We start from the raw sequence: 25,199 nt of genomic DNA, 5'->3' as shown, positions 1-25,199 counted from the left end.
TATATTTGGACTGAACTGAAAGTATTGAACTTAGGTCGGGCAGTATTGTGTATAGCAATTGATCATAGGAAAGAAAATACAGCGTGTGCTCATGTATGTATTTTTTTTCAAAAACAAAGATGTCTGATAGATACACAAAAAAAATAGAAACCATATTCTACTTCTACTTTAGAGTATGCAACTATGCTTTGGAGTCCATGTGCATGCCGACCACCTCCATGCACCCTGCAAACACCATAGGAGCAACGATTATTTTTTCCTACACAGATGAAAAGATGATTCAAATTAGCAAGAGTAGTATGAATGAAAGATTCATATCACAAAAATTGTTTAGCGCAAAGGATGAATGATTGCCGCCATGGTAACAAAACATTTTGTTCTGATCTGAAGCATGCACCACATGTAGACTTCAAACTTTAGGAAATGATATCAAACTACATTTGAGTATAAACAAAAGGAATTCATGAGACTAAGCAAGGACTCAGGTGGATTCCAGAGTTTTGAGACTATCTCATTGAAGGTCTTCGGCCATGGAAGGAAAAAATGTAATTCAGAACAGGAAAATGAGTCAACCAAGAGGAAAGCAAAAACAAACATGGCATCAACACAGGCCGACCAACAATTATCAAAGCAGTATAAGATCTATGAGAAAACCAATCAATAAAGGTACATACATAAAATAGGAACTACAAATATGCCAGTATGTACCATAGAAGGCAAAATGGTACCAATTAACATGACAAAGATATGAACACTATAATAAGAAAATAATAGCCAATAGATATTGGAATGGTTCCATTGCTCGATCTCAAAAAAAAAAACATACCTAACCATAGTTGATGAACCCATGTCCCTCGTGGTCCCAGCTGATAGGTATCAGGGAGTATCTGTGCAAAGGTATCTCTGAACTGGTGTTGTAGACTCCTAGTCACCAGAGTAGCTTTAGAGGCATCCATAGTTTATCCCAAAGTATGACTCTAGCTTGCCGAGACCAGATTGCAGCGCAAAGCTTATACTTTGTTATGTGAATCAATCATTAACACGTTTGTTTTTAACACCACACATTTCACTGCTGTCAAGGGATAGGCTGCTGGTGGGGAGTTCTTTGAGAAAATACGCGCTGCACAACAGCTCAGTGAAGATGAGGATTGTTTGGACCCTAGCCATTGTCCTAGTGTCAGGTTATTTGGTTGCCCAAAGGCCTAAAGCATGTCTGACTAATAATATGAACATATTTTTTATGTCGTAAATGGCAGTAGTCTAGGTACTTCTTTAAGCAGCTGATATCAAGGTTCGGCTACTGCCAATCGATAGTATGCTTTTGCTTGAAAAAAGTATAGGCTGAACCTATAATAATCATATACCATCGAATGGTAGAATTTAGATACTGCCATATAAAGTGCTAGCATGTTAGCCAAAAACACAATCAAAAGAAACAGTATCTAAATAGTATGTAAACCCCATATCTTATAATCAAGATGATGCAGCATTATATTTTGAAAGAACTTGTTGCAGATACCAATGGAGACAAAGCAGTTTCAGTCTCAACCTAGTAAGCTAGCTCAACTGACATACACGAAGCATCTATGTTGGTAGATGGTAGTGTGATAGAAGATCGATTTGTGCTATCAAGTAATAGGCGTTTAGTAAACATATGCAATTGACCTCTGAGATGCCAATAGATCAATAGAATAGATGTGAAGTATTAACATTATAGGTTCAAGGATGATTGGTGCAGCTGCAGGCTAAACATGACCATCTCCTGTGTGTTGTGTTGAAAATCTCCTTGTTCAGCTATAGGCGTTTAGTAAATATATGCAATTGACCTCTGAGATGCCAATAGATCAATAGAATAGATGTGAAGTATTAACATTACAGGTTTAAGGATGATTGGTGCAGCTGCAGGCTAAACATGACCATCTCCTGTGTGTTGCGTTGAAGATCTCCTTGTTCAGCTATCAGTAAAGGTGGATGTTGCATCTGGCGGGCTGGGCTGGTAAACATAAAATTACATAATCAATATCCGTGGGGCTAGGCAGGTAGGAATAAAACTACATATGTAACAACAGGCACAAGAATTGTGATATGTAGCAAAAGATGATTAATCTTGTTTAGCAGATTCATGGGACAACTGCAGTGTAGCAGATTTATGGGACAACTGCAGTACCTTCGACATGATGTGTAATGTGGACCCTTTCCGATGATCCAGAGAGCACCATCGACACAGATGAGAGTTTGACTGGAGCAGGTAAATTTCTCTTCCTTTTAGACCAAAGAGAGCCAGTTTGACAACTTGAGGCTCCACTGGCAGTGTTGGCATCAGATTAGCGGCAAGAACAAAGTTTGATACCTGCAGATTGTATTGGTGTAATTAGAAAAAAAGCACAGCCCTGCTGTTGTGCTCCAGGTTCTATTACTAATGTCACTAGCTGAATAAAACAATAAAGAATGTGCTTGAATCTTTTTTTTTTCTTAATTTTGGCAATGAATGTATATGTAGCTGCATCAGTTTTGCCTATCATCAGTTGTAATTGAGGTATGGAAGAATATTGCGAAAATTGCCAATCATAAGGACTACCATACCATGGGATTTTAATAGCCAATGTGGCATATCCAGGAAGAACAGTTGTTGCCATCCTAATTTGTGCTGAAACAAAGAAAAAGAAACATCACTCCAGCCTTGGACCATACCAGATGGAAAGCACCAAGAAGCTAATTAATTTGAGGGGGAAAAAAGAAAGAATGGAAGGAGAGCACATGGCATCGTTGAAGCACTACACAACTACCATGAAATTGGAACTCCCTTCTGTGGAGCAGCAACAGGTACGATGAATCAAATATTGCCATGTGTTTGGAAGTTTTGGTGAATAAAAAAAGCATGTAAGAAACTGAATGAAAAAACCAATCACGAAATAAATTAGGAGGGGATGGATGAGCCTGAGAGAGAGGTCAAGAGGATTATCTTACCAAGTCTGATGCAGCCTTGGCCACGCTCTACGATCCAAATAGTCCCTGGAGGAGAGGGAGGAAGGCAACGATGCATTACTGCGAGGTGGGCAAGCAGGCACCAAGTCCATCTGTATGGAGAGGCTAGGATCGACGGAGCCACCGAGGAAAAAGGAGGGCAGCGAGCTCGCCGCTAACTCCATCGACTCTGTCGGAGGAGTAAGGCAAAGAGTTAGGGAGGGATACCGTGGGCTGAACTGGAGGAGGCGAGGGTACCTTAATCGCATCTACTTTTTGTGCGCCGCCGTGACCGCATCTCGCGCCGCTGGTGCCACATCTCGCGCGGCCATCGCCACCACTGTCCTTGTCTTGCTGGCAGTGACGACTGATTGGAAGGAGGAGGCACCGTGCGCGTCGCCGCTGGGCGAGAGGAAGATGCGACGAAGCGGCCCGCCCGCGTAGCTGCCGCGCGCTTGCTGGCACCAGGGGAGAGGAAGAGGATGAAGTCATTGCGACCGCGGCGAGGCGGCCAGGCGCCGCATCCACGCGCGCCGCGACTGCAGAGGAGGACGAAGAGGAGGCGGAGGCAGCGAGGCTCCTAGGCATTTTTTTCTGGGGCATCGATGTGTAGCGGCCGGGCGCGGCATCCGCGAGCGCTGCGGCCGGGGTGAGAGGGAGAGGAGGTGGAGACGAAGCGGTGGCGGCGGGTGGCAGGCGGCATCAGCGCGCGCGGCGGACGGGAGCCGGCATCCGGGCTCGCGGCGGCCGGAGGAGACGAAGAAGGTGGAATGGGAGCTAGGCGGAGGCGGCGAGGCGTTGTGTTTTTTTTTTCTTGAGATTCATAGACGCAGGCTGGGACACGGACGAAGCACGGGGCGGCGCCTCGAACCGTAGCTGAACGAAGACACGCACTACGCCACGTGGGAACAGTATGTAAACAGTAACCGAAGCGTTCTCAGCGCGCGGAACCCAGGCTGGGACACGGACGAACCGGAATGAGATCCTCTGCAGTTGGCTACGTGACTTCTCTCTACGGTTGCTGAACATCTGGCCGTTTATTCGTATCTAACGGTGACCGGAGCATATGCGCTGCCCCCCTCAGCTAGCTGGGCTTCGGCCCAATGCCAGCACAGCCCTTCACGTACAACAGAGCAGCGTGTAGTCGACGAGATCAGACACGGTGCAGTAGCTTCGTCGGCGATGAGGCTCGTGCATGGTGGCGGGTGGCGGAGTGACAAGCGCCGACACCTCACGCGCCCCTGGCGAGGACGGCACCGCCGGTCCAGTGATGCGTCGATCTGGTGACGAGAGGTCGGGAGTGCTGCGCCGCTCCAGTGACGCACCTGGCGAGGACGAGGATGGAGCCGCTGCTCCGTGCAATGGTGTTAGAGGAACGACGGCCGGCACCAACGACGCGCGCCGCGCGCCTGACCAGGACGGCAGCGCCCAATCCGGTGTGGCGCCAGAAGAGTACGGGAGCACCGGGGCGCTTCGGTGATGTGCCCGGTGACGACGGAGGAGCCACACGGCCTGGGGAACGAGCGACGACGGAGGCGAAGGTTGGTGTCGCGAGCGGATAAGAATCGTGCGGGATGGACTCACATGGGCCGGTTGGAGGCCTATTAAATTAGTTTCCTAAAGCTCACCCTTGGATCTAGTATCAACGGTTTGGATGAGCAACTGCAGGGACAAGTCGTATTTGTCAACTGCAGACGATCTCGTTCCGACGAACCACGGGGCGGCGCCTCGAACCGTAGCTGAATGAAGACACGCACTACGACACGTGGATGTACAGGATTCGCAAACAGTATATAAACAGTAACCGGAGCGTCCTCAGCGCGCGGAACCTAGGCGCTATATGGAGTTTCATATGCTGCTGGTTGTGCAAGTGCAAATCTAGGCGAGGAACAATCCGTTGCTCGTATACGATTGTGGATTATAAGCTAAAACAATATTTTTCTTTCACACCAAATCAATTAGCAGTAAATAATCCACGATCGTTTACGACGAAACGAGCGGGCTGAATAACAAGCCCCTGTTTGCCCAAATCTGTCCATTTTTTTAGCCGCTGCAGCGGAGAATTCGACAGGCCACCAACCTTGGACCCTGCCCATTATCTGATCGGCTGATCGTCCATCCCAGAATCAGAACCAGAACCAGGCAGCCATTTCCGTTTCCGTTTCCTCCCTCCCTGCGCGTGAACCGTGAATGTACGGACAGCAGTGGAGGTGACACTGACAGCGATGGGTACGACCGAGAATTAGGGCGCGTTTAGTTTCGAAAAATTTTGGCTTTTGGCTACTGTAGCACTTTCGTTTTTATTTGGCAAAAATTGTCTAATTATGGACTATTTAGGCTTAAAAGATTCGTCTCACGATTTCTCGGCCAACTGTATAGTTAGTTTTTTTTTTCGTCTACATTTAGTACTCCATGCATGTACCGTAAGATTTGATGTGACGAGGAATCTTGAAAATTTTTGGCTTTTGGGTTAGAACTAAACGGAGCCTTATTGGGGGTGGCGCATCACGTCCTTTCCGGCGCGATCTCTCTCCCTCTCTCTCTCTCTTATCAGAAACAGGCTCGGCGATCGGCGTGCCCTGACCTAAAAACACGCCATGATTCGCCGCTATCTTGCTGCTGTTCCTCTGTTGGGTTTGGGTGGTGACTGGTTGTTGAGCCTCCGTTTCCAGAACCAGTAGAAACTGGAGCCGCGTTTGCGTGATGCCACTGCCAGGCCTCGCACTGCAATTTGCAAACGCAAAGCTGTGCGCTTACTACAAATGCTGCGGTGCCCGATCAGATATTCAGATGGATGGATGGATGAAGGGAAGATGACAGCTCTCATGCCACACGGAAGCTTGAGAATGACACGTCGCTCAATCACCCTGTTCGCTTAAATCGTTTCTGTGGCTTATAAGCCAGTTGATGCTGTTTTATTGTGAGTTGATGTTGTTTTATTGTGAGAGAAAAACACTATATCATGGCTGATACGATCAAGCGAAAACGAACAATATCTCCACCTCTGTTCATCTGCAACTTCTGATTGGCGGAGCCATGTAGGCAAGGAGAATGCCGGTTTGACACCTGGAACGGTTCATTTTTCGTGATCCCAAACTGTATATTAGTCTATCATGTGTCTCAAGATGTTGAGATGCCTCATCTTATTTCGAAGGACGAACGGCAAGTCAAAGGAGAAAGGACCCAATCTGATGGTAAAGAAAGAGAGACCGTGACACGTGAGGCATGGTGGTGTGGCATACTGGCATCTTTTCCTTCATGCCTTGTGATCAACTCATCTGGAAAAACAAGCAAGTACCTTATCATGTCTAGATACATGACAACAGTAACGTACCAAAAAAACAAAACGACTAATAATTAAGAGCAGAGGGAGTATTTCCTTTTGTTAATGCTAATCAACGCATGAACACAGCACAGCTGCTCATAATAATTTACACTTTTGGGATCATGAAGCAAGCGCTAGCGGCCACATTGTACTTGCTGCACTGCAAGCAATTGCAGGGTGGCACGGTGCGCGTAAAGATCTGGGGTAGGGAGTAGGGAAGCATCAAAGGCATGTATGATGGATGGATGGACCTTCCTCTAATCCTCTCTCCATGTCCATGGTCCATGCATGCTGCTAGCCTGCTATAGTGCTATCTGCAATGCAATGCCTCTTCCCCATCCTCTGCGTCAGTTGCAGTTGCAGATGAAGACAGCAGTTCAATATTTTTCTCCAGAAAGATGAGGAGGACCGCAGTCGCCCGCTGCAACTTGCGTGGGTTCTCTATCGGAGTAGGGAAGCATCAAAGGCATGTATGATGGATGGATGGACCTTCCTCTAATCCTCTCTCCATGTCCATGGTCCATGCATGCTGCTAGCCTGCTATAGTGCTATCTGCAATGCAATGCCTCTTCCCCATCCTCTGCGTCAGTTGCAGTTGCAGATGAAGACAGCAGTTCAATCTTTTTCTCCAGAAAGATGAGGAGGACCGCAGTCGCCCGCTGCAACTTGCGTGGGTTCTCTATCGGCTCGATGCCAACTGACAAAAGCCCCTTCTTATATGTTTAGTGCAGAGTGCTGTGATGTAAAGTAAGATACACAAGAGACAAATGAGAGTGGAAAATTGTTGTTCATTCATTGATTCATGATTGTACATATATATACATGTGAAAGGATACTTCCGAAGGGGTGTCTTCTAAGAGAGCGGTTGATCACTAATAAAGTGATTCACAACACTTCTCCTTGATCAATAGCATCATCCATCACTAAGAGAGCGGTTGATCACTGATAAAATGATTCACAACATTCTAATCTACCCCACGGTAGATTCCGTTACTGAAAGCCACTAAATCCTGCTGCAGGTGAATTGGAATCAATCTGTTTATTGCAGGAAGCTTAATGGACAATCTTTAATTAATCTTATAATAATCTACCAGGAGCAGGCAGGTGGGGAAGCTGGGTTAGCGATAAGTACGAGAGGGCAAGCCGCACGTGCGCGGCAGCTGGACAGATGGACACAACCAAAATTTAATCGTCCGGGAACACAAAGATAAAAGCCACATCTGCAGTGGTGGAGTGGAAGGCTTCACAGGCCCAGAGGAAAAGGGCGAAGGAGATGGCATTGGAATTGGAATAAAAAATAGAGGAGAGTAGGAGAAACGCGCACACAACACATGAGCACAATCCGCAGGCCGCAGCAGAGAAGTGCAGAGGAGAATTCAGATCAAACCCAAGGTGTTGCCTTCTCCCTATCCCCCCTCCTGATGTCGACGTCCACCCTCTCCTCGATTTCCTTTTTCGGGTTTTTAATATTAATCGCCAGCAATTCTGTACGCAATATGTTGAGTGGGAAAGATCCTACGCAGTATATGCGTATGTATGTGTGTGCGTGCGCCTGCGCTTCCTTGCTTCCCCTGCCTTCTTTTATTCCCCTCTCCTTTGTTCGCTTGCGGGCTGCGGCTTCGGGAAGGAGGCGAGGACGAGGGAAGGGCGGGCGGGCGGGCGGACGAATGTACAGTCCCGGTGAGTTCTTGGAATCCGACCCGGCTCTTGTTGATTCGTTTCCGCGCCCATGATCTTAGGGTTGGTTCTTCGTTTGGGCGCCTCGAACTGCGATTCTTTCTCCCACTCATGCTGTTGAGTTTTCTTGGCACTGCCTGATACAACATTGGTACCAAAATGCGGCCGAATTGTTGCTGTTTTTTTGGAGTGTGGTTTTGTTGCTGGGAAGAGGGTTTTAGGGAATGCGGCTAAGGTGCGCGCGTTTTAGTTCATCAGAGACTGGAATTCTTGGGGCGGACCCGGAGTTGCGCATTCTTGATCCGGCTGCTTTCGCCTGCCAAGCAATGATGCGGCCGCCATGGCCTTATCCGATTTCTTTTGGGTTCTTTTCGTCGGGAGAAAGTACGCGAGTAATGGGGCCAAAGGGAGCAGCTTTTTTACCAGTCTTCAGCGTCTACTACTATGGATTGTTCGCCCGCAGTGCTTCTGCTTCTTTTTCACTTTTTTTGGGCAGTAAAGTAGCATTTGAGTGCTTTTGTTGGGATTGTAAAACATAAAGATCGGAATCTTTGAACTGTTCTCAACTCAAATGATGGCTGCTAGCGCTTTCAGTTGCAATTGCTCTGTTTTTTATTCATCTTTCCTCAGTTCTGGTCCAGATTTCTTCAGCTTTCTCTATCCCTTGAGCACAAAAAAAAGGCAGCTTCTCTTCTTTTATTTTCAATTTTATGATCTTTGATTGAGTTGATGTTGCTGCTTGTGCAATTCCCGTGTGTGATGCTAAGAGTTTGTTTCTTCTATACCAGTTTAGAGCTTCAGTTTTAATGGCGCTTTAAACTTAGTGAAGATCATCGTCATGCTTCCCTTGTGCAGCCTTTTCATATGAGGTCATTTGCAGCTGAATGTTGAATGGGTCGTTTTGCTGAGATGCTCATGATATGATTTGTGCGATAGTCTGTTGGACGTCCAATCATGGTTAGGATATTAATGTGCTATAGGCAGCCAGTAAGATTTCTGTATACAACAACAAGACTTCCCTTGCTATAAATTTGTACTGAAATGTCAAAGCCATGATTATTAGTTAAAGCAATAATAGATACCCAAGTTCCAATCTTCTTTCTTGTGGCTTTTTTATTCAATCCAGCTAGATTTCTGTCACAGTCATATTACACAGCAAATTTATGATCCCCAAATTGACGTGATGCAATCATACATGTTCAGTTTTTTAGGTGCTTCCTAGAAAAATTATTCCTTTGGGACCTTTGGTCAATTTCTACAAAACGTGGTACCTTTTTAATCATTTATAACTTGAAAGTTGGTGTTTTTATTGTTGGTTCTGCTGAAAATATTTAGAAGCAAAACATAAGTTGTAAAAACATATTAAAGAATACAGCAAAAGGAATTAGCGTACTAGTTTCTAGATACATATTAGACTCCCAGTCCTCTCGATTGTTGCTCTCCTGCATTTTAGATATTGCAATATTTTATTACAGAACAGATTCAAAGTTTGGAGTAAATTTATCATTGTTTTGGAAATATTTAGTAATAAATAATAAGTTTAGCGAAAGACCCTTGCTATCGCCCCTTTGCTTCGATAGTGTTACCTCTATTAATTAAAGGAGCAATCGTTCTTCTGATATCGGGCTGGGTAAGCTTAGGTAATGCTACTGTGCAGGATAGAATATCATACGTATTATGATATTCTGGTCCCTTTTTGGCTAGAAACATTATATTCAGGATGTTAGAGATGTAGAAGGTAGAGCACTAGAGTCTCTTGTTGACCAAAATATTACTTTTATTATAGGTGTTATAGTTGTACAAGTTAGAGAACTAGAGTACATTTTTCAAACTTTCATATATTCTAATGCTAATTAGATCACTTCTTATGAAATTACTTTCATTGCTTATTTGCTGCTGTTTCTTTTTGCAGGAGAATATTGGTGAAACAATAACTTGATATAGAGTTCTAGACCAAAGAAGCAATGGAAAGGGAATCGTCTACCCCATATGAGCCAAAAAGGAACTGTGAAATAAGGGTTTTTGAGAGTTCAGATGAAATTTCAACAGATCTTGCTGAGTATATCTCACAAATTTCAGAAATTTCTGTCAAAGAAAGGGGATACTTTGCCATCGCCTTATCTGGAGGTCCCCTAGTCAGTTTTTTGGGGTAATATTGTTTCCTCATATTTATTACATATTCTACTCTATTATGTACTAGAATTGTTTACATAGTTTGCATTCCAATATCTGAACTTTCTCTCTTTCAATTACTATAAGGAAACTTTGTGAAGCACCATACAACAAGACCCTGGATTGGTCCAAATGGTACATCTTCTGGTCTGATGAACGTGCTGTGGCAAAAAACCATGCAGAGAGTAACTATAAGTTAACAAAAGAAGGATTTATTGCCAAGGTATGTGAACTGAAGATGCCTTCTTTTTCTTTTTCATTTTTTGTCTGTGCTGCAGCCTAAAATAAGCTTATGTCAAGAATTTTTGTCATTAAGATCAGCTTATTTTGTATTGAAACGGTGCTGTCTGTCATGGTGTCACCTACTCTATGTTTCGTTGAAAAGTGAGTTAATTTGGCTTCTCTTTTTGTTTATTGTTCTGTACCAACCAGACAGTGGCTGTATCTTGCAGGAGATCCTCTATACTGATGGTACACCAGTTGCTTCCACTAATATTGTTTTCCCCTCTGCATACCTAAACAATGAAAAAATTATTCACTGAAATAAGATGTTGACAAACTCTTATATACAAATTTAATAGCTGAAGTGAGTGTCTTGTTCCTTAACCTAAAATGCTGTGTTTTGGTTGTCAAGTGCAATGTTTGGTGCCCACTGAACTATATGATCTGGTGGTTTCTTTTGCTATTGTGGGATTTTTTTTCGTGACTGATGTTTGATTGAAGTATTGATGCTACTGTGTTTACTCTTTGCTTACCATTTTTTGATGCTTTTGTGTGGAAGTAATTGATGTGATTATTTGCCACCACTTGTGTTAGATCAACCTTAAGTTACAATAATTTTTTTGCTTTATGTTATGTTCACCTTGTTGAGACTACAACCATGAACAGAATATTATGAACACTGTAAAGTCTACAGAGCAAGAACGAACTTGTGTCATACCTCAATGTTGTTCTGATAACAAATAAGAGTGGAATTTTAGTTTATCTAGCCCTGTTTAAGGGCGTACCCAGTGCAGAGAGCTCCCACTCTGTGCAGGGTCTGGGGAAGGGTGTCAGTGGCAAGCCTTACCCTCGCCTGTGCAATGCGAGGAGACCGCGACTCGAACCCGGGACCTTCCGGTCACAGACGGTAAGACTCTACCGCTTGCACTAGGCCCGCCCTTCATATCTAGCCCTGTTTAAGATCTTAATATTTTTATTCTATGTTGACGGTGTTGAATGCATGTTATGAAATACTACCATAATTGTTTTATGACTAATGTGTTTTCCAAAAAAAATTATGATAGTGTTAAATTAACTATCAGGTGGGTCTGACTTACGTGTGGCTTTCTGATGTTCTATTTTTAGAAAAAAAAAGTTTTCCTTGTTTCAACCAAAAGTTAGGAGTTTTGGTATTTCTGTTTCAGGACAAGGCTTAAAATTACTAGAGTACCAATCAGAGGGAGTCATAGATAATCAAGAATTCCATGTGCTTTGTTTCTTCGATTCTTTCAAAGATAAATCAGGTCAAGAGTAGGGCGTACCCAGTGCAGAGAGCTCCCGTGCACTGGGTAGGCATATAATATATTAGCTCAAAATCTATGATGCTAACATTCAGTCTCTTATTTTTGTTCTCATTTATCGCTATCCATTTTCCTTTACTGTTACAGTAAAAATATTACTGCCAATTGCAAAGCAGAGCACATGTCAAGGCAGATTTTTACACCTTAGACACTGACTGGTCTGGATGGGTGGCTGGGCTAATTTTCATTATGATGTGTCATGTTCTTGTAGTATGATATTTTCAAACTTCAGATAATGCTATATCCTGTGTCAACTTGGGGGTGGGGACTGATTAAGGCTGCCTAACTACAGCTTTAATAGTTCCATCTTCCAGCTACTCTGGAAGCACCCTTCACCAACCACACATTTTCATAGCTATCCATCATTGCCCAATGTCAGACAAAAAACTTATCAAAATGTTTTTTTTCAACAGAATGGCTGGCTCTGAACTGGTCTCTCCTCCATGCACCAGTCTGATTAATGTTTAGATTTTTAGGTTCTATTTTTCTAGGCTATATTATTTCTTAATTCAAGGAGCTTAACAAAAAATCAGTTAACTTTTTGTTTTTTAATCTCTCTCTATTGGGCATATCCCTATTTTTTTTTTCGTCGTGGACCCATTTAAATCTCTAGAGAGTGCAAACTGTTTTGGTTATCTAAAAGCCTTAATATAACCGCAGCATTCCCTGTTCTGCTAGTGTTACTGTTGCATGAGATTTTCTCAAGTGTGTCATTCATGTTCTTCTGTGTGGAGTCTTCGACTATATGTCTGCTTCATTCTGTTCCCTTTCTTGCCATACCAGTTGCAATGATTCCCATGTTTAGCTCAAGAAGCAAAAAATCTGAACAAGATGTGTTAGTATCTTTGTAATGCTTTTGCCAAGTTAACTATCTGATACTTGAATGGCATTTACAGGTACCTATTCCGCATGGCCATGTCTACTCCATAAATGACAATGCCACAGTGGAGGATGCAGCAACAGGCTATGAATTCATGATCAGGCAGCTGGTTAAGGTCCGCACAATAGGAGTCTCAGAGAGAAACGACTGTCCCAAGTTTGATCTCATCCTCCTCGCCATGGGCGCTGATGGGCATGTGGCCTCACTTTTCCCGAACCACCCTGCCATGGAGCTGAAAGACGATTGGGTCACCTACATCACTGACTCCCCGCAGCCTCCTCCTGAGAGGATCACCTTCACTCTCCCAGTAATCAACTCAGCATCCAACATAGCAATAGTGTCCACCGGTGATGACAAAGCAAATGCTGTTCACTTAGCAGTTTCTGACACGACCGAAGGTCCTGATGCTCCTACATCACTGCCTGCTAGAATGGTCCAGCCAACGGACGGGAAGCTGGTGTGGTTTCTGGACAAGGAGGCGGCATCATTCCTTGAGTCCATGAACGACGATGCTTCCTACGAGCATCATGAGTAGGATCTGAGGTCGTTTTGAAGTGAATGAACGGAGGTGTGTAAGTAGGTGGTGGCATACGATGGAAGACGTGCTGTTCCCCCTTTTAGCTCGATCTATGCATTGATTTTGTCTGAGGGTTTAGTTCCGGGAAATCTGAAATTGCCCTTGGTCCCTTTGCAATGAGAGGTGATTTAAGCGAGGAAATGTGTATGCGATGTTGAGTCGTCAAAGAACATCATATTTTAACTCTGGTCGTATGATATTATGTGCTACATTCTATGTAGTGGACGTTAGATTTTTTTTTATTTGTTGGTATGTCTTTCATGGCGCTCTTCTAAAAACATTCTGATCCGCGACACAAATGCTACTGTTCTTTTAGCTCGGTATGGATTCAGTATGTTGTTTCTTCATTCGGTTTGGTCAAACGAGTGACTATGAGCTGAATGATAGAAGTGTCACTCAGCCTTAATCACGACATCTTAAGGACGCCAGTAGGCCTGACTTGCACGTTAGACCTGTCCCGTTCGGCTTGCTGAAATTTGACTGAAACTGGCTGAAAAACACTGTTCTGACTAAATTGTTGTGAGAGAAAAACACTGTTCCGGCTAAAAAACACTGTTCTTTAGGGAATCTGATACTAGTTACTTCTAAAAGTTACCAGGAGCTCTCCAAGAGTTGGTTTCACCGTTTGGGAGGGCTCCACTCGTAGGATGAGTGCTAGAGTTGGAGCCCCTAGGATGAAGCCACTTTTTAGGCATAGTATGCGAAAAAAGGGCGTGTTTGGATTGTGCCTCCCAGGCAAAACCTAGGCAAGGTTCCCAAGCGTCCGATTTTGGATGCCCGGGGCCAGGATCGTTTGCCTGGAAGGCATCTACCTGCGAGGGCACCATCCAAATGAGCCGGCTCCTCCCATTCGCAACAAGAAGTGCTTCTCGGTGTTGTTGCGTTTGAAGTTTGATGCGGCTCTGTCAGAGCTGGTGGAGTAGGTGAGGGAGCTACACCAAACGGCCCCTTAGTGGGTGAGCCAATATGCATTTCATACGTATGGTTTTAGTGAGGTCGTTATTCGTAGTTGACTTATACTATCTTTTAACGTTAGTTTGATGCAAGAACATGTTTAATTATGCGTAGTAAATGATGATGTCTGGTTTTAAGGTTCTAGCAGAAAAATCAGACTACAATAGTGTAGAGTAACACCAACAATGATCTCCAAAATAGGGTCCTACTTATGATTTTAGAGCTTCGTCTCCTTTTGAAGACCCAACCCAACTTCAGTAGTCCTCAATTGAGGACTCGTAACTTTTATGATCTATGTCAATCACGTATATACTCCATTCATTCCAAATTATAAGATGTTTTGATTTTTCTAGATGCGTAGCTTTTGCTATACAATAAGATATTCACTATGTCTAGATACACAGTAGAAACAATGTATCTAGAAAAGTAAAAACGTCTTGTAATTTAGAATGGAAGGAGTGTTTTCTTTTTTACTTTTACCCTATCTTCAAATCCCTTGCTTCGTCGCCGCTGCACCGAGCCGCATCGCGGGAGTTGTGCTGAGGAGAAGAAGGCCACGCTGAGATAGTCGTGCGGATGAAGAGTGAGGGTCTGGTGCCACTTGATCCGAAACGAAGAGATCAATAATGGGCAACCGAAAAATAGGGGCTCCCTTCGAAGCCCCGGGAATAAGGGGGTAAATTAGGAGTCTCCTACTCTGAAGCGTCTGAGTAGAGGCTCTACTATTGTAGTTTATTTTTTCTACCTCCATATGTCAAAATATTAGAAGCTTTGCTCTGTTTTTTTTCCCTTCATAGAGGCAGGTGTTTGCAGAGGCCCTGTAACTGTATTTGCAGGTGGGCCTAGCGAGACGGTTCACGCCCGCCGCTTACCTCTCTACGGCCTTGACGGAGATGCATGCCCCCATTCCACTCCAAAATCAGTTTCCTGATATGGCGCGCCTCTCATGTTGTGTCCCCAACTTCGTGTTGAGCCCTAGCAGATCTGTGGTTGTCTCATCAGCGGTTGCCCAAGAAGGCAGTGGCGGGCCCAGTGGACATGGATTTAAATAGCAGGATATAGCGCCGTTGTAGCGGCTAGAGAGAGCCCACGTTAAGCTATTGTTCTTTTTGCCGCTATGTGAGCTACGACAGCTAAATCGCGTAGCGCCACTAAGTTGTTTAGCTTTAGCTTTAAAATAGCGCTGCTATTTCAAATTCAACTACAACAACGACAATCTAGCTATGATCTACTTATCTTTTGATGCTAATTTGGTCTTTTGGACAATTGAGCACTTGAGTTTCATGAACCATGATATAATATCATATTAAGTAATGTTTCAAGATTCTTGAAATCTAGGAAACATAATTGTATTCATCAAATTTCATGTTTGTCATGTTTTTGTGCACCAACTAATTGCATTTTTTATGATTTTTTAAAAACCCGTTATATGTCATAGCTCTGCTATTTATAGCTGCTAGTAAACAGTTGCCGCTATTTGAGATATTTTAAACCATGCCCGTTAATAGTCCAGGTAGCCCAGAACTACTCTGGAATTTGGCCCAAAAACAAATTAGTACTATGCAGCCATAATAATTTGGCCCACACCAGGCAGAGCATACGCGAGAGGAGGCCGCGACGATTCTGCGCGAGACGAGGCCGCGACTCCGACGCTTCCTTCGCCTCCTCTGCGCGAGTGGCGACCGCCGACCGCTGCCCCACCCGAGCCCTGAGGCCGAGCGACGGAGATCCCCCGCCAGCCGCCGGCTTCCCGCCCCATCCCCGCGGTCCCGCCGCCTTGCCGAGCGCCGAGCGCCACCCCACCCACCCCGCGGCCCTGCGTGGCCGGACTCCGCCACTCCGCCGGCGGCGAGCGCGCCAAGCCGCCAAGCAGCCGGCCAGGCCAGCCGGCGGCCGCCCATTCTGCCCTGGCCTCTGCCCCCTGCTACCTGCTGGCCTGCTCCCTGCCGGTGGCCTGCCTCCCTGGTGAGTTCTTGTCTCTTGTCTGAACTTTAGCCTTTAGGGTTTGGACATTCGATATTCGAAAATGGAGAATGGAGATTGGGCTGTAAATTGGGCTTAGGGAATAGGGATTGTGGATTTGTGAGCCTAGAATTGAATGAGATCTGTTGTTATTTTCCTGGAAATTGAGGCATGAAGAAATCAAATATTGCATATGAATTTTTTCACAATTTGGTTAATTTATAGTCATGTGCACCGAACTTATTTTTTGGATTTACCGTATTGCATATGAAAATTTTGACTAGGACTACCTGAATTTCAAATCCTAGGTCTGTTATTGCAAGGAGGCAATGGAGCTGACACCGCCGCTGCCTGACGATGTCCTCGCGGGCGTCCTCCGACGCCACGTGGCCTCGCCGAATCCCACTGCGTCTGCAAGGCGTGGCGACGCGTCGTTGACGACCGCCGCCTGCTGTGCACAGACCTCTTCCCGCGCTCGCTGGGCGGCATCTTCCTCAACTTGAATGAGCTACGTTTCATGCAGTTCCTCTACGACGGGCGCCGCTGTCTCCGGCCGGCTCGACTACACGGTGCCCGGTGAGCCCGACTGCATGCCCCCCATCTACGTCAGGGATCACTGCAATGGCCTCCTCTTGCTCGGCCACTGCGTGGTAAACCCCGCCACACTGCAGTGGGCGCCCTTGCCTCCGCTTCTTACAGAGCAGTACCTCCTGTTTGACCCCACCCTGTCGCTCCACTATTGTTGATAATGCCCGATATTCCTTCTGACCTGAACGAAGAATGTGAGGAATCTGAATGGCCGCCGTCCAGCTTGATACTACATGTCTTTTTATCAAAGACTGGTTTCTGGGAGGTGAGGACATTTGGTCGGGCAGGGGAGGCTGCAGGGATGTTGCCTGACATGGTTCGGTCAAGACTAGGACGTTTCTTCGAGCGTCAGTGTGGCTACTGGCGAGGAGCACTCTATATATGCTGCTCCGACTGTTTTGTTATGAGGTACTCGTAGATATATAGATATATGTTAGCTCCTTAAACGTTATCATTCCGGTTCTGGTTTTAAGCATTATGATAGGATTATTTATAATATATTATTATTGCAGAATATCACTCGCAAACAATACATATCAAGCAATTAGGTTTCCCACAGAAGATGAAGAATTTTATCTGGGAAAATCAATCAATGGGATATATTGTGCATCGTTATTTCAGGGGTCACAACTTCGGGTTTGGTTCCTTAACAACCAATTTGTTCATGGTCAGACAGAGTGGGTGTTGAAGCATGACAGAGACATCTTCCCCATCCTGCGAAATCTGAACTCTGACAAACAGTGCGATGGACCTTGGATCTTACAAGAATTTTACTATTGGCGAGAGCATGAACATTCTCATGATGAAGCTTATGCTGTGGAGTACAACAACGAAGCAATACTGGGAGAGAAATTTGTGTGGGACTCTGGCAATGATAATGTTCTCGAACTAGGAAATAGGAGCAAGGATTCTTTTATCAATTTTCTTGGATTTCATCCTTACAAAGAGGTTGTCTTATTGAGTGATAAATTCGACCGAGTGCAGGCCTATAATTGGACTAGCTCAAAGGTTCAAGATTTGGGCAAGGTTTTCCCAAAATTCTAAATAGACTGGGATCTCCATTTCCACCATAAAAAGGGTACAAGCGTCTTTCCCATACACTCCCTGCTGGTTGGGAGAGCTCCCTGAAAAACTGAATTTAGAAGCTCAGCTGGAAGAATAAAATATGTTTCCTTGCAAGCTATTTGAAGAATGGACCACCCTGTTCGCTTGATCTTATTAGCCATGATACAGTGTTTTTCTCTCACAACAAAACAGCATCAGCTGGCTTATAAGCCACATAAACGATCAAGCGAACAGGGTGGGAATAGTAATCTTGTCTGTTGTTCTTTTGATATTTGTGTACACAGATTGTTCCAAGTAAAACTAAACTTAGATATCTCCAGTTTAAGTTATCTTAGGGCCTCTTTGGCATGGCTTATGCTGGCTTCGGCTTCGGCTTCATCTATTTTGCGCAAATCGAGGCACTGTAGCGTGAAGCCGTTTTGTAAGCCGGGGTTAAAATGAACTATAAGCCGGGAAAAGCCAGTTTTTCTGGCTTCACTGGCTTTGGCTTCATCGGTGAAGCCGTTTTGGATGAGCCGTGCTAAATGAGGCCTAATTTTGTTATCTTATTTTCCTAGCCTCTGAGTACAACTGACCTGAGTTTTACTTTCTGCATGGATCACTGCCGAGAGAGCTGGCTTTCAGGTGCAATGATTTAGATGCTGATGATGATGCTGGTGAGTCATGAACTGCCAATTAAGGTCCTTGAGGCATGGATTCTACTATTGGTGAGAGTTGAGCCAAGCAGCGGAGTCCGGGCCTTTATTTTGTGTGTGTGTGGAATAGAGGTCCAGGCTTGTTGAGTTGCTGGTGTTGTGCTAAATCCAGTTTTTTTGCATGTTGAGTGGCTTGCGACTTAACGCTAGAAATAGTAGTGAGAGAAATCTCTCTCCTGCTTCGCACGTATCCTCATGTGCATCTATCCGTGCATGCACATGGAGGCATATGTCTTTTAGGGCAAAAATAACTTTCCCGACCTTAACAAAATTCTACTGTGATCAGGTTCTCGACCTGCTCGCTATGCATACCGATTGACACCGGCGACAAGCAAATCCTCCCAACCGCCGCCGGAGGCAGCCGACGGGATGCCCACGCAGCTCCCAAGGACGGCGGCGTCCAGGATCTCGTGCCTCGCCGGCAAGGGGTGCAGGTTGTCGCCGGCGTGAGGAGGGCCCTGCGCAACCGCATGTGGCATAGGCTAACCCCCTGTGGATCGATAACATGGTGCCAGTTACACGCAGCAAGCCATGAGCGAGGATAAACGTTCTGTAGGAAGAATAATAGGATTGCCTCTATTTATTTTATGGACTTGGTAGCGCCTGGAAGTCTGACCCGACGCTAGCGTCCGGGCGTGCTCGTATAGGGAGCGAACGAGCGCCTAGCACGTCGGGCTCGCGAGAGAACGCACAAGCAGTAGGCCTGCGCCGCTCCGGACGTCGTCTGCGTCGCCAGCTACTTTCCACGCGTATCCAATATACAATACCTGATCTATTTTTAAAACATTCAGTTGCAATAATTGCAGCATATAAAATAAGACAGATGAAATACTTGAAACAAGCGTCTGAAACACTTGCAAAAATGCTTGAAAACATTTGAAAACCATTGCAAATATATACAACATCCAGATAAAACACTTGCAAACATACGTATGAAACACCTGAAAACACTTGAAACATATGTGTCGGTGTTTTCGGACCAACGACGAGTAAATTTGTATTTACGCGTCTGGCTTGGATGGTGTGCTCGGAGGACACAAGGGTTTATACTGGTTCGGACGGAACGTCCCTACGTCCAGTTCGCTGATGCTCGTGTTACTGATACTTGGTTTGTAGTAGGGGTTACAAACAGGTGAGAGAGGAAGAGGATTCTAAGTCTCTGGTGGAAGGAGTGAATCGAGTGCTGAGAGCTCGCTTGTAGCTCAGCCGTGTGCTCGTGTCGTGCTCTTGTGTTTAGTTGTCTCGTGTCGATTGTCCATCCCCTTGTTGGGGCGTCCTGCTTCCCCTTTTATAGGCGAAGAGAAAGTGCGGGTTACAGAGGAGAAAAACGTGAGAGAAGAAGGCTTCTAGAGTTGCCGAATCCTTCTTTTCCTTCCTGCGGGTCCCGCCGATCCTATAGACGTCAACAGGGACAGCTCCATGTCGCGGCCATGTTCGTCACTGGCGCCATGCGCAGGCGTCACCTGCCGGTCATGGCGTTCCACTTCATTCAAGCGGACGTCGTGGTGAACTGACGCGCCTGCCAGCGTCCGTACGAGGATTAGGCAGAATAGTACCGGCACACCCGACACTGTTCTTGATGTGAATCGCCAGGTATGGCGCATCACGGCCATGAGTTACATCGAGGCGTGCCAGCCTCTTCCCTAGCGTTAGAGTTTTGACCTAGGCCCAAACGCTTAGAACTAGAGTGGTTGGCGACGGTATGGGTCCCCGTCGGACGAAACAGAACCCGCGTCCTCGAGGTCGGGCGAGACGGAGCCCACGACCTTAGGCGAGGCGGAACCCATGTCCTTAGGGTCGGGCGAGACGAAACCCGCGTCCTTGGGGGTCAGACGAGACGGAGCCCGCACCCAAGGGGTCGGGCGAGGCGGAGCTCGTGGCCTTAAGGTCGGGCAAGACGGAGCCCGTGACCTTAGGGTCGGGCGAGACGGAGCCCGCACCCAAGGGGTCGGACGAGGCAGACTTGCGGCCTTAAGGTCGGGCGAGACAGAGCCCACGACCTTAGGGTCGGGCGAGACAGAGCCCGCACCCAAGGGGCTGGACGAGGCGACAGGCGAGATGGAGCCCATGACCTTGGGGCCAAGCGAGACCTTTTAATACGTCTCGAGCCATCCGGGGGAGTCAACGTGGGCGCTAACTTCCTTGCTTTGGGTATCCCTAATAACGATACCCGACAGTAGCCCTCGAGCCTACGGAGGAGTAGAATAGTCCTTTGGAGGCTTTTTCGGACGGGAGGACTCTGAGGGACTTGGCCTTCTTTTTGTAGCCCGCGCTGTTTCCTGGTAGGACTTGGCCTTCTTCTTGGGGGTATCTAACTGTAGGATTCGGGAGGTCGGAAAGATTTTTCTTGGTTCTGGTCCCCTAGGATCCGATCGGTCAGCCGTCGTACTGCAACCGCGCGTTTAGTCTCCTTACGAGTTCAACTTCCCTCGAGCCCCTACACGTAGCAGGGGTCCAGTCGAGGATTGGCTCATCTTTATGATCACCATCCCTCAAGCGTTTTTCGATAAGACAGAGGGTCCGAGCCATGCCACGTTTTTCCTCGATGGATGAAACGTGGTGCTCGGTGAGCTGTTAACGGGCTAGTCCGAGTGGGGCATCGGCTTCCTGTTCACGGGGGTCCGGCAAGGGTTAGCTGGTGACTGACTCCATATTCTCAGTGGCCAATCCATATAGTTCTCAGGTCCGTTCGACCAACCCCGAGGGCCCGTTGCCTTTCTGCGAGGAAAAACCATGGACTGGGAACTGACCAAGACTCGAACATGGGTCGGGATGCCCACAACGCTCGTGCGCTCAGATACTGGCCGTTAGTGGGTCCATCCCATTCTACCCCTCGCTCTAAGGGTGCCCCAGAGCGGCTGTGAACCCATCGGCGGGCCACCCTTTGAACTCCTGGTCCTGAATGGGCCGTATGAGTGTTTTTAGCTCTGTATCCCTCCTTACCAGCGACGGTTCTTGGCCCATCGACCAAGCGATCCATCATCCGACGTGTCCTTTAAGGGCGTGGCCAGAGATAGTGTGCGGGCGATCTTCGGATGGAGGTGACGTGATGTGGCACGGCGAGTGCGTGAATCTAGGCGGATGGTTCGCCTCCTCGCCCCACTTCGTCCTATAAATAGCGGCCTGCCCCTTCACGTTTCTATGCACTACAACCACAGCCTTACCTTCTCCATTTCTCTAACACCGCCATTTAGATCTACCATGCTTGCTAATCCACCATCAGAGCCCTAGATCTGTAGCTTCTGCTTCTCCGCCGCTGCCTTTGCTTCTCCGCAGCCGTCTCCATGCTCCATGGATTCGTGGTACTGCTCTGATATTACCCATGTGCGCATGGAGGGCCTCATCAAGCGTGGTCTTCTCTGCGGGAGGACCGATGCGGCAGAGTGGCTTGTGCCCGGCCATGAGGATGCACCGGCGGCGCCCGACGGCTACGTCGTCTCCTTCGTGGCCTTCTACAAACATGGACTCGCGGTTGCTCCCCACCCATTCTTTTGAGATCTGCTGCACCACTATCAGATCTGTAACACCCTAGGTGTTAGGCTTGCATAATTTGACTTGCATTGCATGAGCATAATCATCAAGCATTCGTATATAAGCTTTTACATATGAAACATACAACTGAAACATGTGAAACATGCCTTGTTATTTCATGTTTTCTTATGAGTATGCTTATGATCATGTGTGAATAAGTGTAAATGGTTGATGTTGGTCACTAAAACACCTTAGCTACACTTAGGATGACTAATGAAATAATGTTCATGTAGATCACTTGATGTAATTAAGCTCCTAAGTGATGGTACGCTGGTTGACCTAGGAAGTAAATTAGGTAACCAATGTATGAAATGCTTGTGTGACCTTAGGAATACCCTAAATATATTTAGAATGGCACTATGAACAACTTTGGTATTCATGACAGGGCTAGTTTGTTCTCTAAGTCATAATTCTAGTGTAAGTCATCATTTGAAAGGTTTGACCTAGTTTAAACTATGTCATAGAGACCTTGCATGGATGTGTTTACTAAATCAAAGTTGTAGTATTTGAGTAGAGCAACAACTTTTATTTTTAGGTCATAGGCTAGTTAAGCTCCTAACATGCTTGAATTTAGCTCACAAGAATCAAGATTTCACTGTTTTTAGCACTTAGGAAATTTTGCTAAGTCTTTTGCGCTAACATTGTTGACGTACCCAACTTGGTGATGATTTTACTCTTCATTCGTTAAGAATTAGAACTTGATCCTTTAAGAGAAATTGGAGATGGTATATAAGGCTACGACTTTGGTTAAGGAAGAATTTGCTAATGATCCATGGATTAGGAGTTGGAGCTTCACTAAGTCGCGCTGTCAAACCAGATCACGGACTCTGATGGCCGTCGCGCGTCGCACCGTGGTGGCCGACCGGCGCCAAGGCTTGGCTGCCGCGTGGCTGCCACTGGTGTGCTGGCGCGCGCATAAGGAGACCACGCGTGGCTCGGCTCGATCACTCCCTCGCGCTCCCTCACTTTCCCTGCCTTCCTCCGCCTTCGCCCTGCCCGTTCCCCTACGCGCAAGGTCGCGGGGATCATCGAGGTTCCAGTGCCGTCGCCAGAGAGCTCAGCGGCGGCGAACAACAGTCGGTCCATGCCGCTCCCCTGCTTTCTGTGTCACTGACATGCGGGCCCGACTAACGCAGGGTCCCAGCTGTCAGCGGCTGTAGGATGAAAGCTAGTTCATTTATTTCAGATTTGAATGCAAACTTTGAAAAATCATAAGTAGAGTTCTAGATGTCCATTTTTGGTGAACCAAATTTTATTGTGTTCCTCTTGAAGTGTAGTATTTTAAAAAAAATTTAAGATGTACAGTTTATAGTATTTTTCATGGTGATTAAAAGGTATTTAAATAAATGCTTTTTTAATGTTTGCAATCTTGTAAATTATATATCTCGAGCTAGAAATGTGATAAAATTGTGATTCCAATTTTGCTAGTCTTGTGTTGACATGCTATAGCTAGGAAAAATATTAATCTTGCAGTAAACTTGATTGAAATATGATCTGTCTATTTATCTATTAATAAATGGCATTTTCTGAGGAAAATTGTAGGGATAAAAATATGTAACATATTGATATGCAAATTTTTGTACAGTAGTATGGCACTAGTATGAAGTTAGAAAAAATATATAATCTATTGTTTGACACTTTTCTATAGGGTTAACTATTTTTGCTAAAATAACCCTTGCTAGCTTATCATTTTTGTAGAGAATGTTATACATGTGCAAATGGTATGAAATTTTTACGGTAGTCTAATATGAGCACTAGGAAGCTACTGTAATTTTATAAGAATTTATTGTGCATATTTGATGTATGTTTGTTATTTCCCCTAATTATCTAATTAAATTAATAAAGGTATTTAAGTAATTAAATTGTGATTGACCATGATGTTTTCTATGGTGCTTGTGATGCATAGTAACTGTTGATGTTCATAGTAAGGCTTAAAAGCAATTGGTTGTATGCAACTAATTAATTGTTGCTTTATAATTCAAATAGATGGTTGCATGTATAGTTTCGGTTGTGTGGATGATTTCATATTGATAATTGCATTTTTCTGTAAAACTTGTTAATAACAAAGTTGTATATAACTTACTAATATGCCTTGTGTTAAATTGTCATGGTCATAGGCCTTAGGATTTAAGAGTTTTAGCTGTTAGAAGTTGGTTGCCCTAATTGTTTGCTCTCAGGACATATTTGATTGACTGAATTGTTTGACCTAGATAACTGTTGAATCACCTTAAGAGTATTAAAAGGAAGTTATATACAATTTCATAAGCTTTCTAGAATGGCCACAACCATATGATTTTGATGTATATAACTCCAGTTATGGTTAAAACAAGTAGCTGCTGTTTTGTAGTTCGGTAAATGAATTGCAGAAGTGTTTGCTTAAGTAATAGAGAAGAGATATGCACCTACTCAGTAGAATAGGATGCACTTGTATTACTTTAATACCATACTATTGAAAATACTTATGAGGATGTATTCATCATATTTTATCATATTATACGTGTCATCATACATGCATTCGCGATATCTTATGCCATATTCATGCATATAGGATCGACCGAGGAGATAACGTTGCTGGAATTCAACGAAGAAGAGGAAGGGGATCAGCAGGAAACTCCTCAAGCCGTAGCTCCAGAGGAAGAGGAGCAGACTCCAGAAGAGCTCCCTGAGTGCCCTGATCACCGCCCCACCTCTTTTCTCAAAGGCAAGCCTCGGAGCATTCTAAGTCTCCTAGTGTTTTACAAAATACTACTTGAGTCCTTTATGATTGATGCATTAGGTTATAAGAGTTAACTAGAAACACTTGATGCATGGAACTATCTTGTCTAGATTTATATACCTTTAACCCTGTGTAGATCCAGGATCGAATATATGCTTAGCCATGCTTAGACCAGTAGAAGTCGGGTGATTTCCTGTCACCTACAAGATATAGGTGGATGCCAAAGCACGGTTGACTATATTTGCTATCATGGAAAAGAACCATGAGGTAATGTAAATAGAGGCCGGGCGAAGTCTATGTGTAGACTGACTCATGTGATCTTGTCTGTGCCAATCAAGGTCCGTACCATTGTTGGAACTTTTGACAAGATTGAGCGCATGCCTATCACTTAGCTGGCTGGATAACTCGTTTCGACCATAAAGCCGAGTAGCTCAACTCAAGCTAGGCCCCACTCTATTAGAGTGCACACTCTGAATGGTAGTAAGGATGTGCGGGGAGCCAGACGTGAGCCCAAGGGTAGGCCGAGCCTGA

General features: G+C 45.4%; 1 protein-coding gene, 1 long non-coding RNA gene and 1 pseudogene across 7 annotated transcripts; 2 read left to right on the top strand and 1 right to left on the bottom strand.

Moving 5' to 3' along the window:
• Positions 1-43: 43 nt before the first annotated feature.
• LOC136547174 (uncharacterized) lies at positions 44-4,468 on the bottom strand. 4 transcript variants are annotated; one of them, XR_010781495.1, is made up of 6 exons: positions 3,223-4,468; positions 2,968-3,154; positions 2,584-2,647; positions 2,168-2,350; positions 827-1,993; positions 44-259 (listed from the first exon to the last, which is right to left on the bottom strand). It is a non-coding gene; the product is annotated as an uncharacterized lncRNA (long non-coding RNA). The 4 variants fall into 4 exon arrangements; XR_010781494.1 differs by having other exon boundaries at positions 44-225; XR_010781493.1 differs by having other exon boundaries at positions 44-1,993.
• Positions 4,469-7,507: 3,039 nt separating this feature from the next.
• Positions 7,508-13,420, top strand: LOC136547173 (probable 6-phosphogluconolactonase 2). Of its 3 annotated transcripts, none has more exons than XM_066539141.1 (5): positions 7,508-7,681; positions 9,879-10,115; positions 10,226-10,361; positions 11,139-11,267; positions 12,597-13,419. In XM_066539141.1, exons 2-5 carry the CDS (start codon positions 9,931-9,933, stop codon positions 13,113-13,115), a joined length of 969 nt encoding a protein of 322 aa, XP_066395238.1. In that variant the 5' UTR covers positions 7,508-7,681; positions 9,879-9,930; the 3' UTR covers positions 13,116-13,419. The 3 variants fall into 3 exon arrangements, with proteins under 3 accessions (XP_066395238.1, XP_066395240.1, XP_066395239.1); XM_066539142.1 differs by lacking the exon at positions 7,508-7,681 and adding an exon at positions 7,947-7,969 and having other exon boundaries at positions 12,597-13,420; XM_066539143.1 differs by lacking the exon at positions 11,139-11,267 and having other exon boundaries at positions 7,518-7,681; positions 12,597-13,413.
• Positions 13,421-16,402: 2,982 nt separating this feature from the next.
• Positions 16,403-18,673, top strand: LOC136547172 (uncharacterized; annotated as a pseudogene).
• Positions 18,674-25,199: the final 6,526 nt, after the last annotated feature.

This window comes from Miscanthus floridulus, chromosome 3 (genome assembly GCF_019320115.1).
Source record: "Miscanthus floridulus cultivar M001 chromosome 3, ASM1932011v1, whole genome shotgun sequence".
Taxonomy (NCBI): Eukaryota; Viridiplantae; Streptophyta; class Magnoliopsida; order Poales; family Poaceae; genus Miscanthus; species Miscanthus floridulus.
The sequence above is the reverse complement of the archived record's forward strand: the minus strand, read 5'-3'. Positions and strand labels throughout refer to the sequence as shown.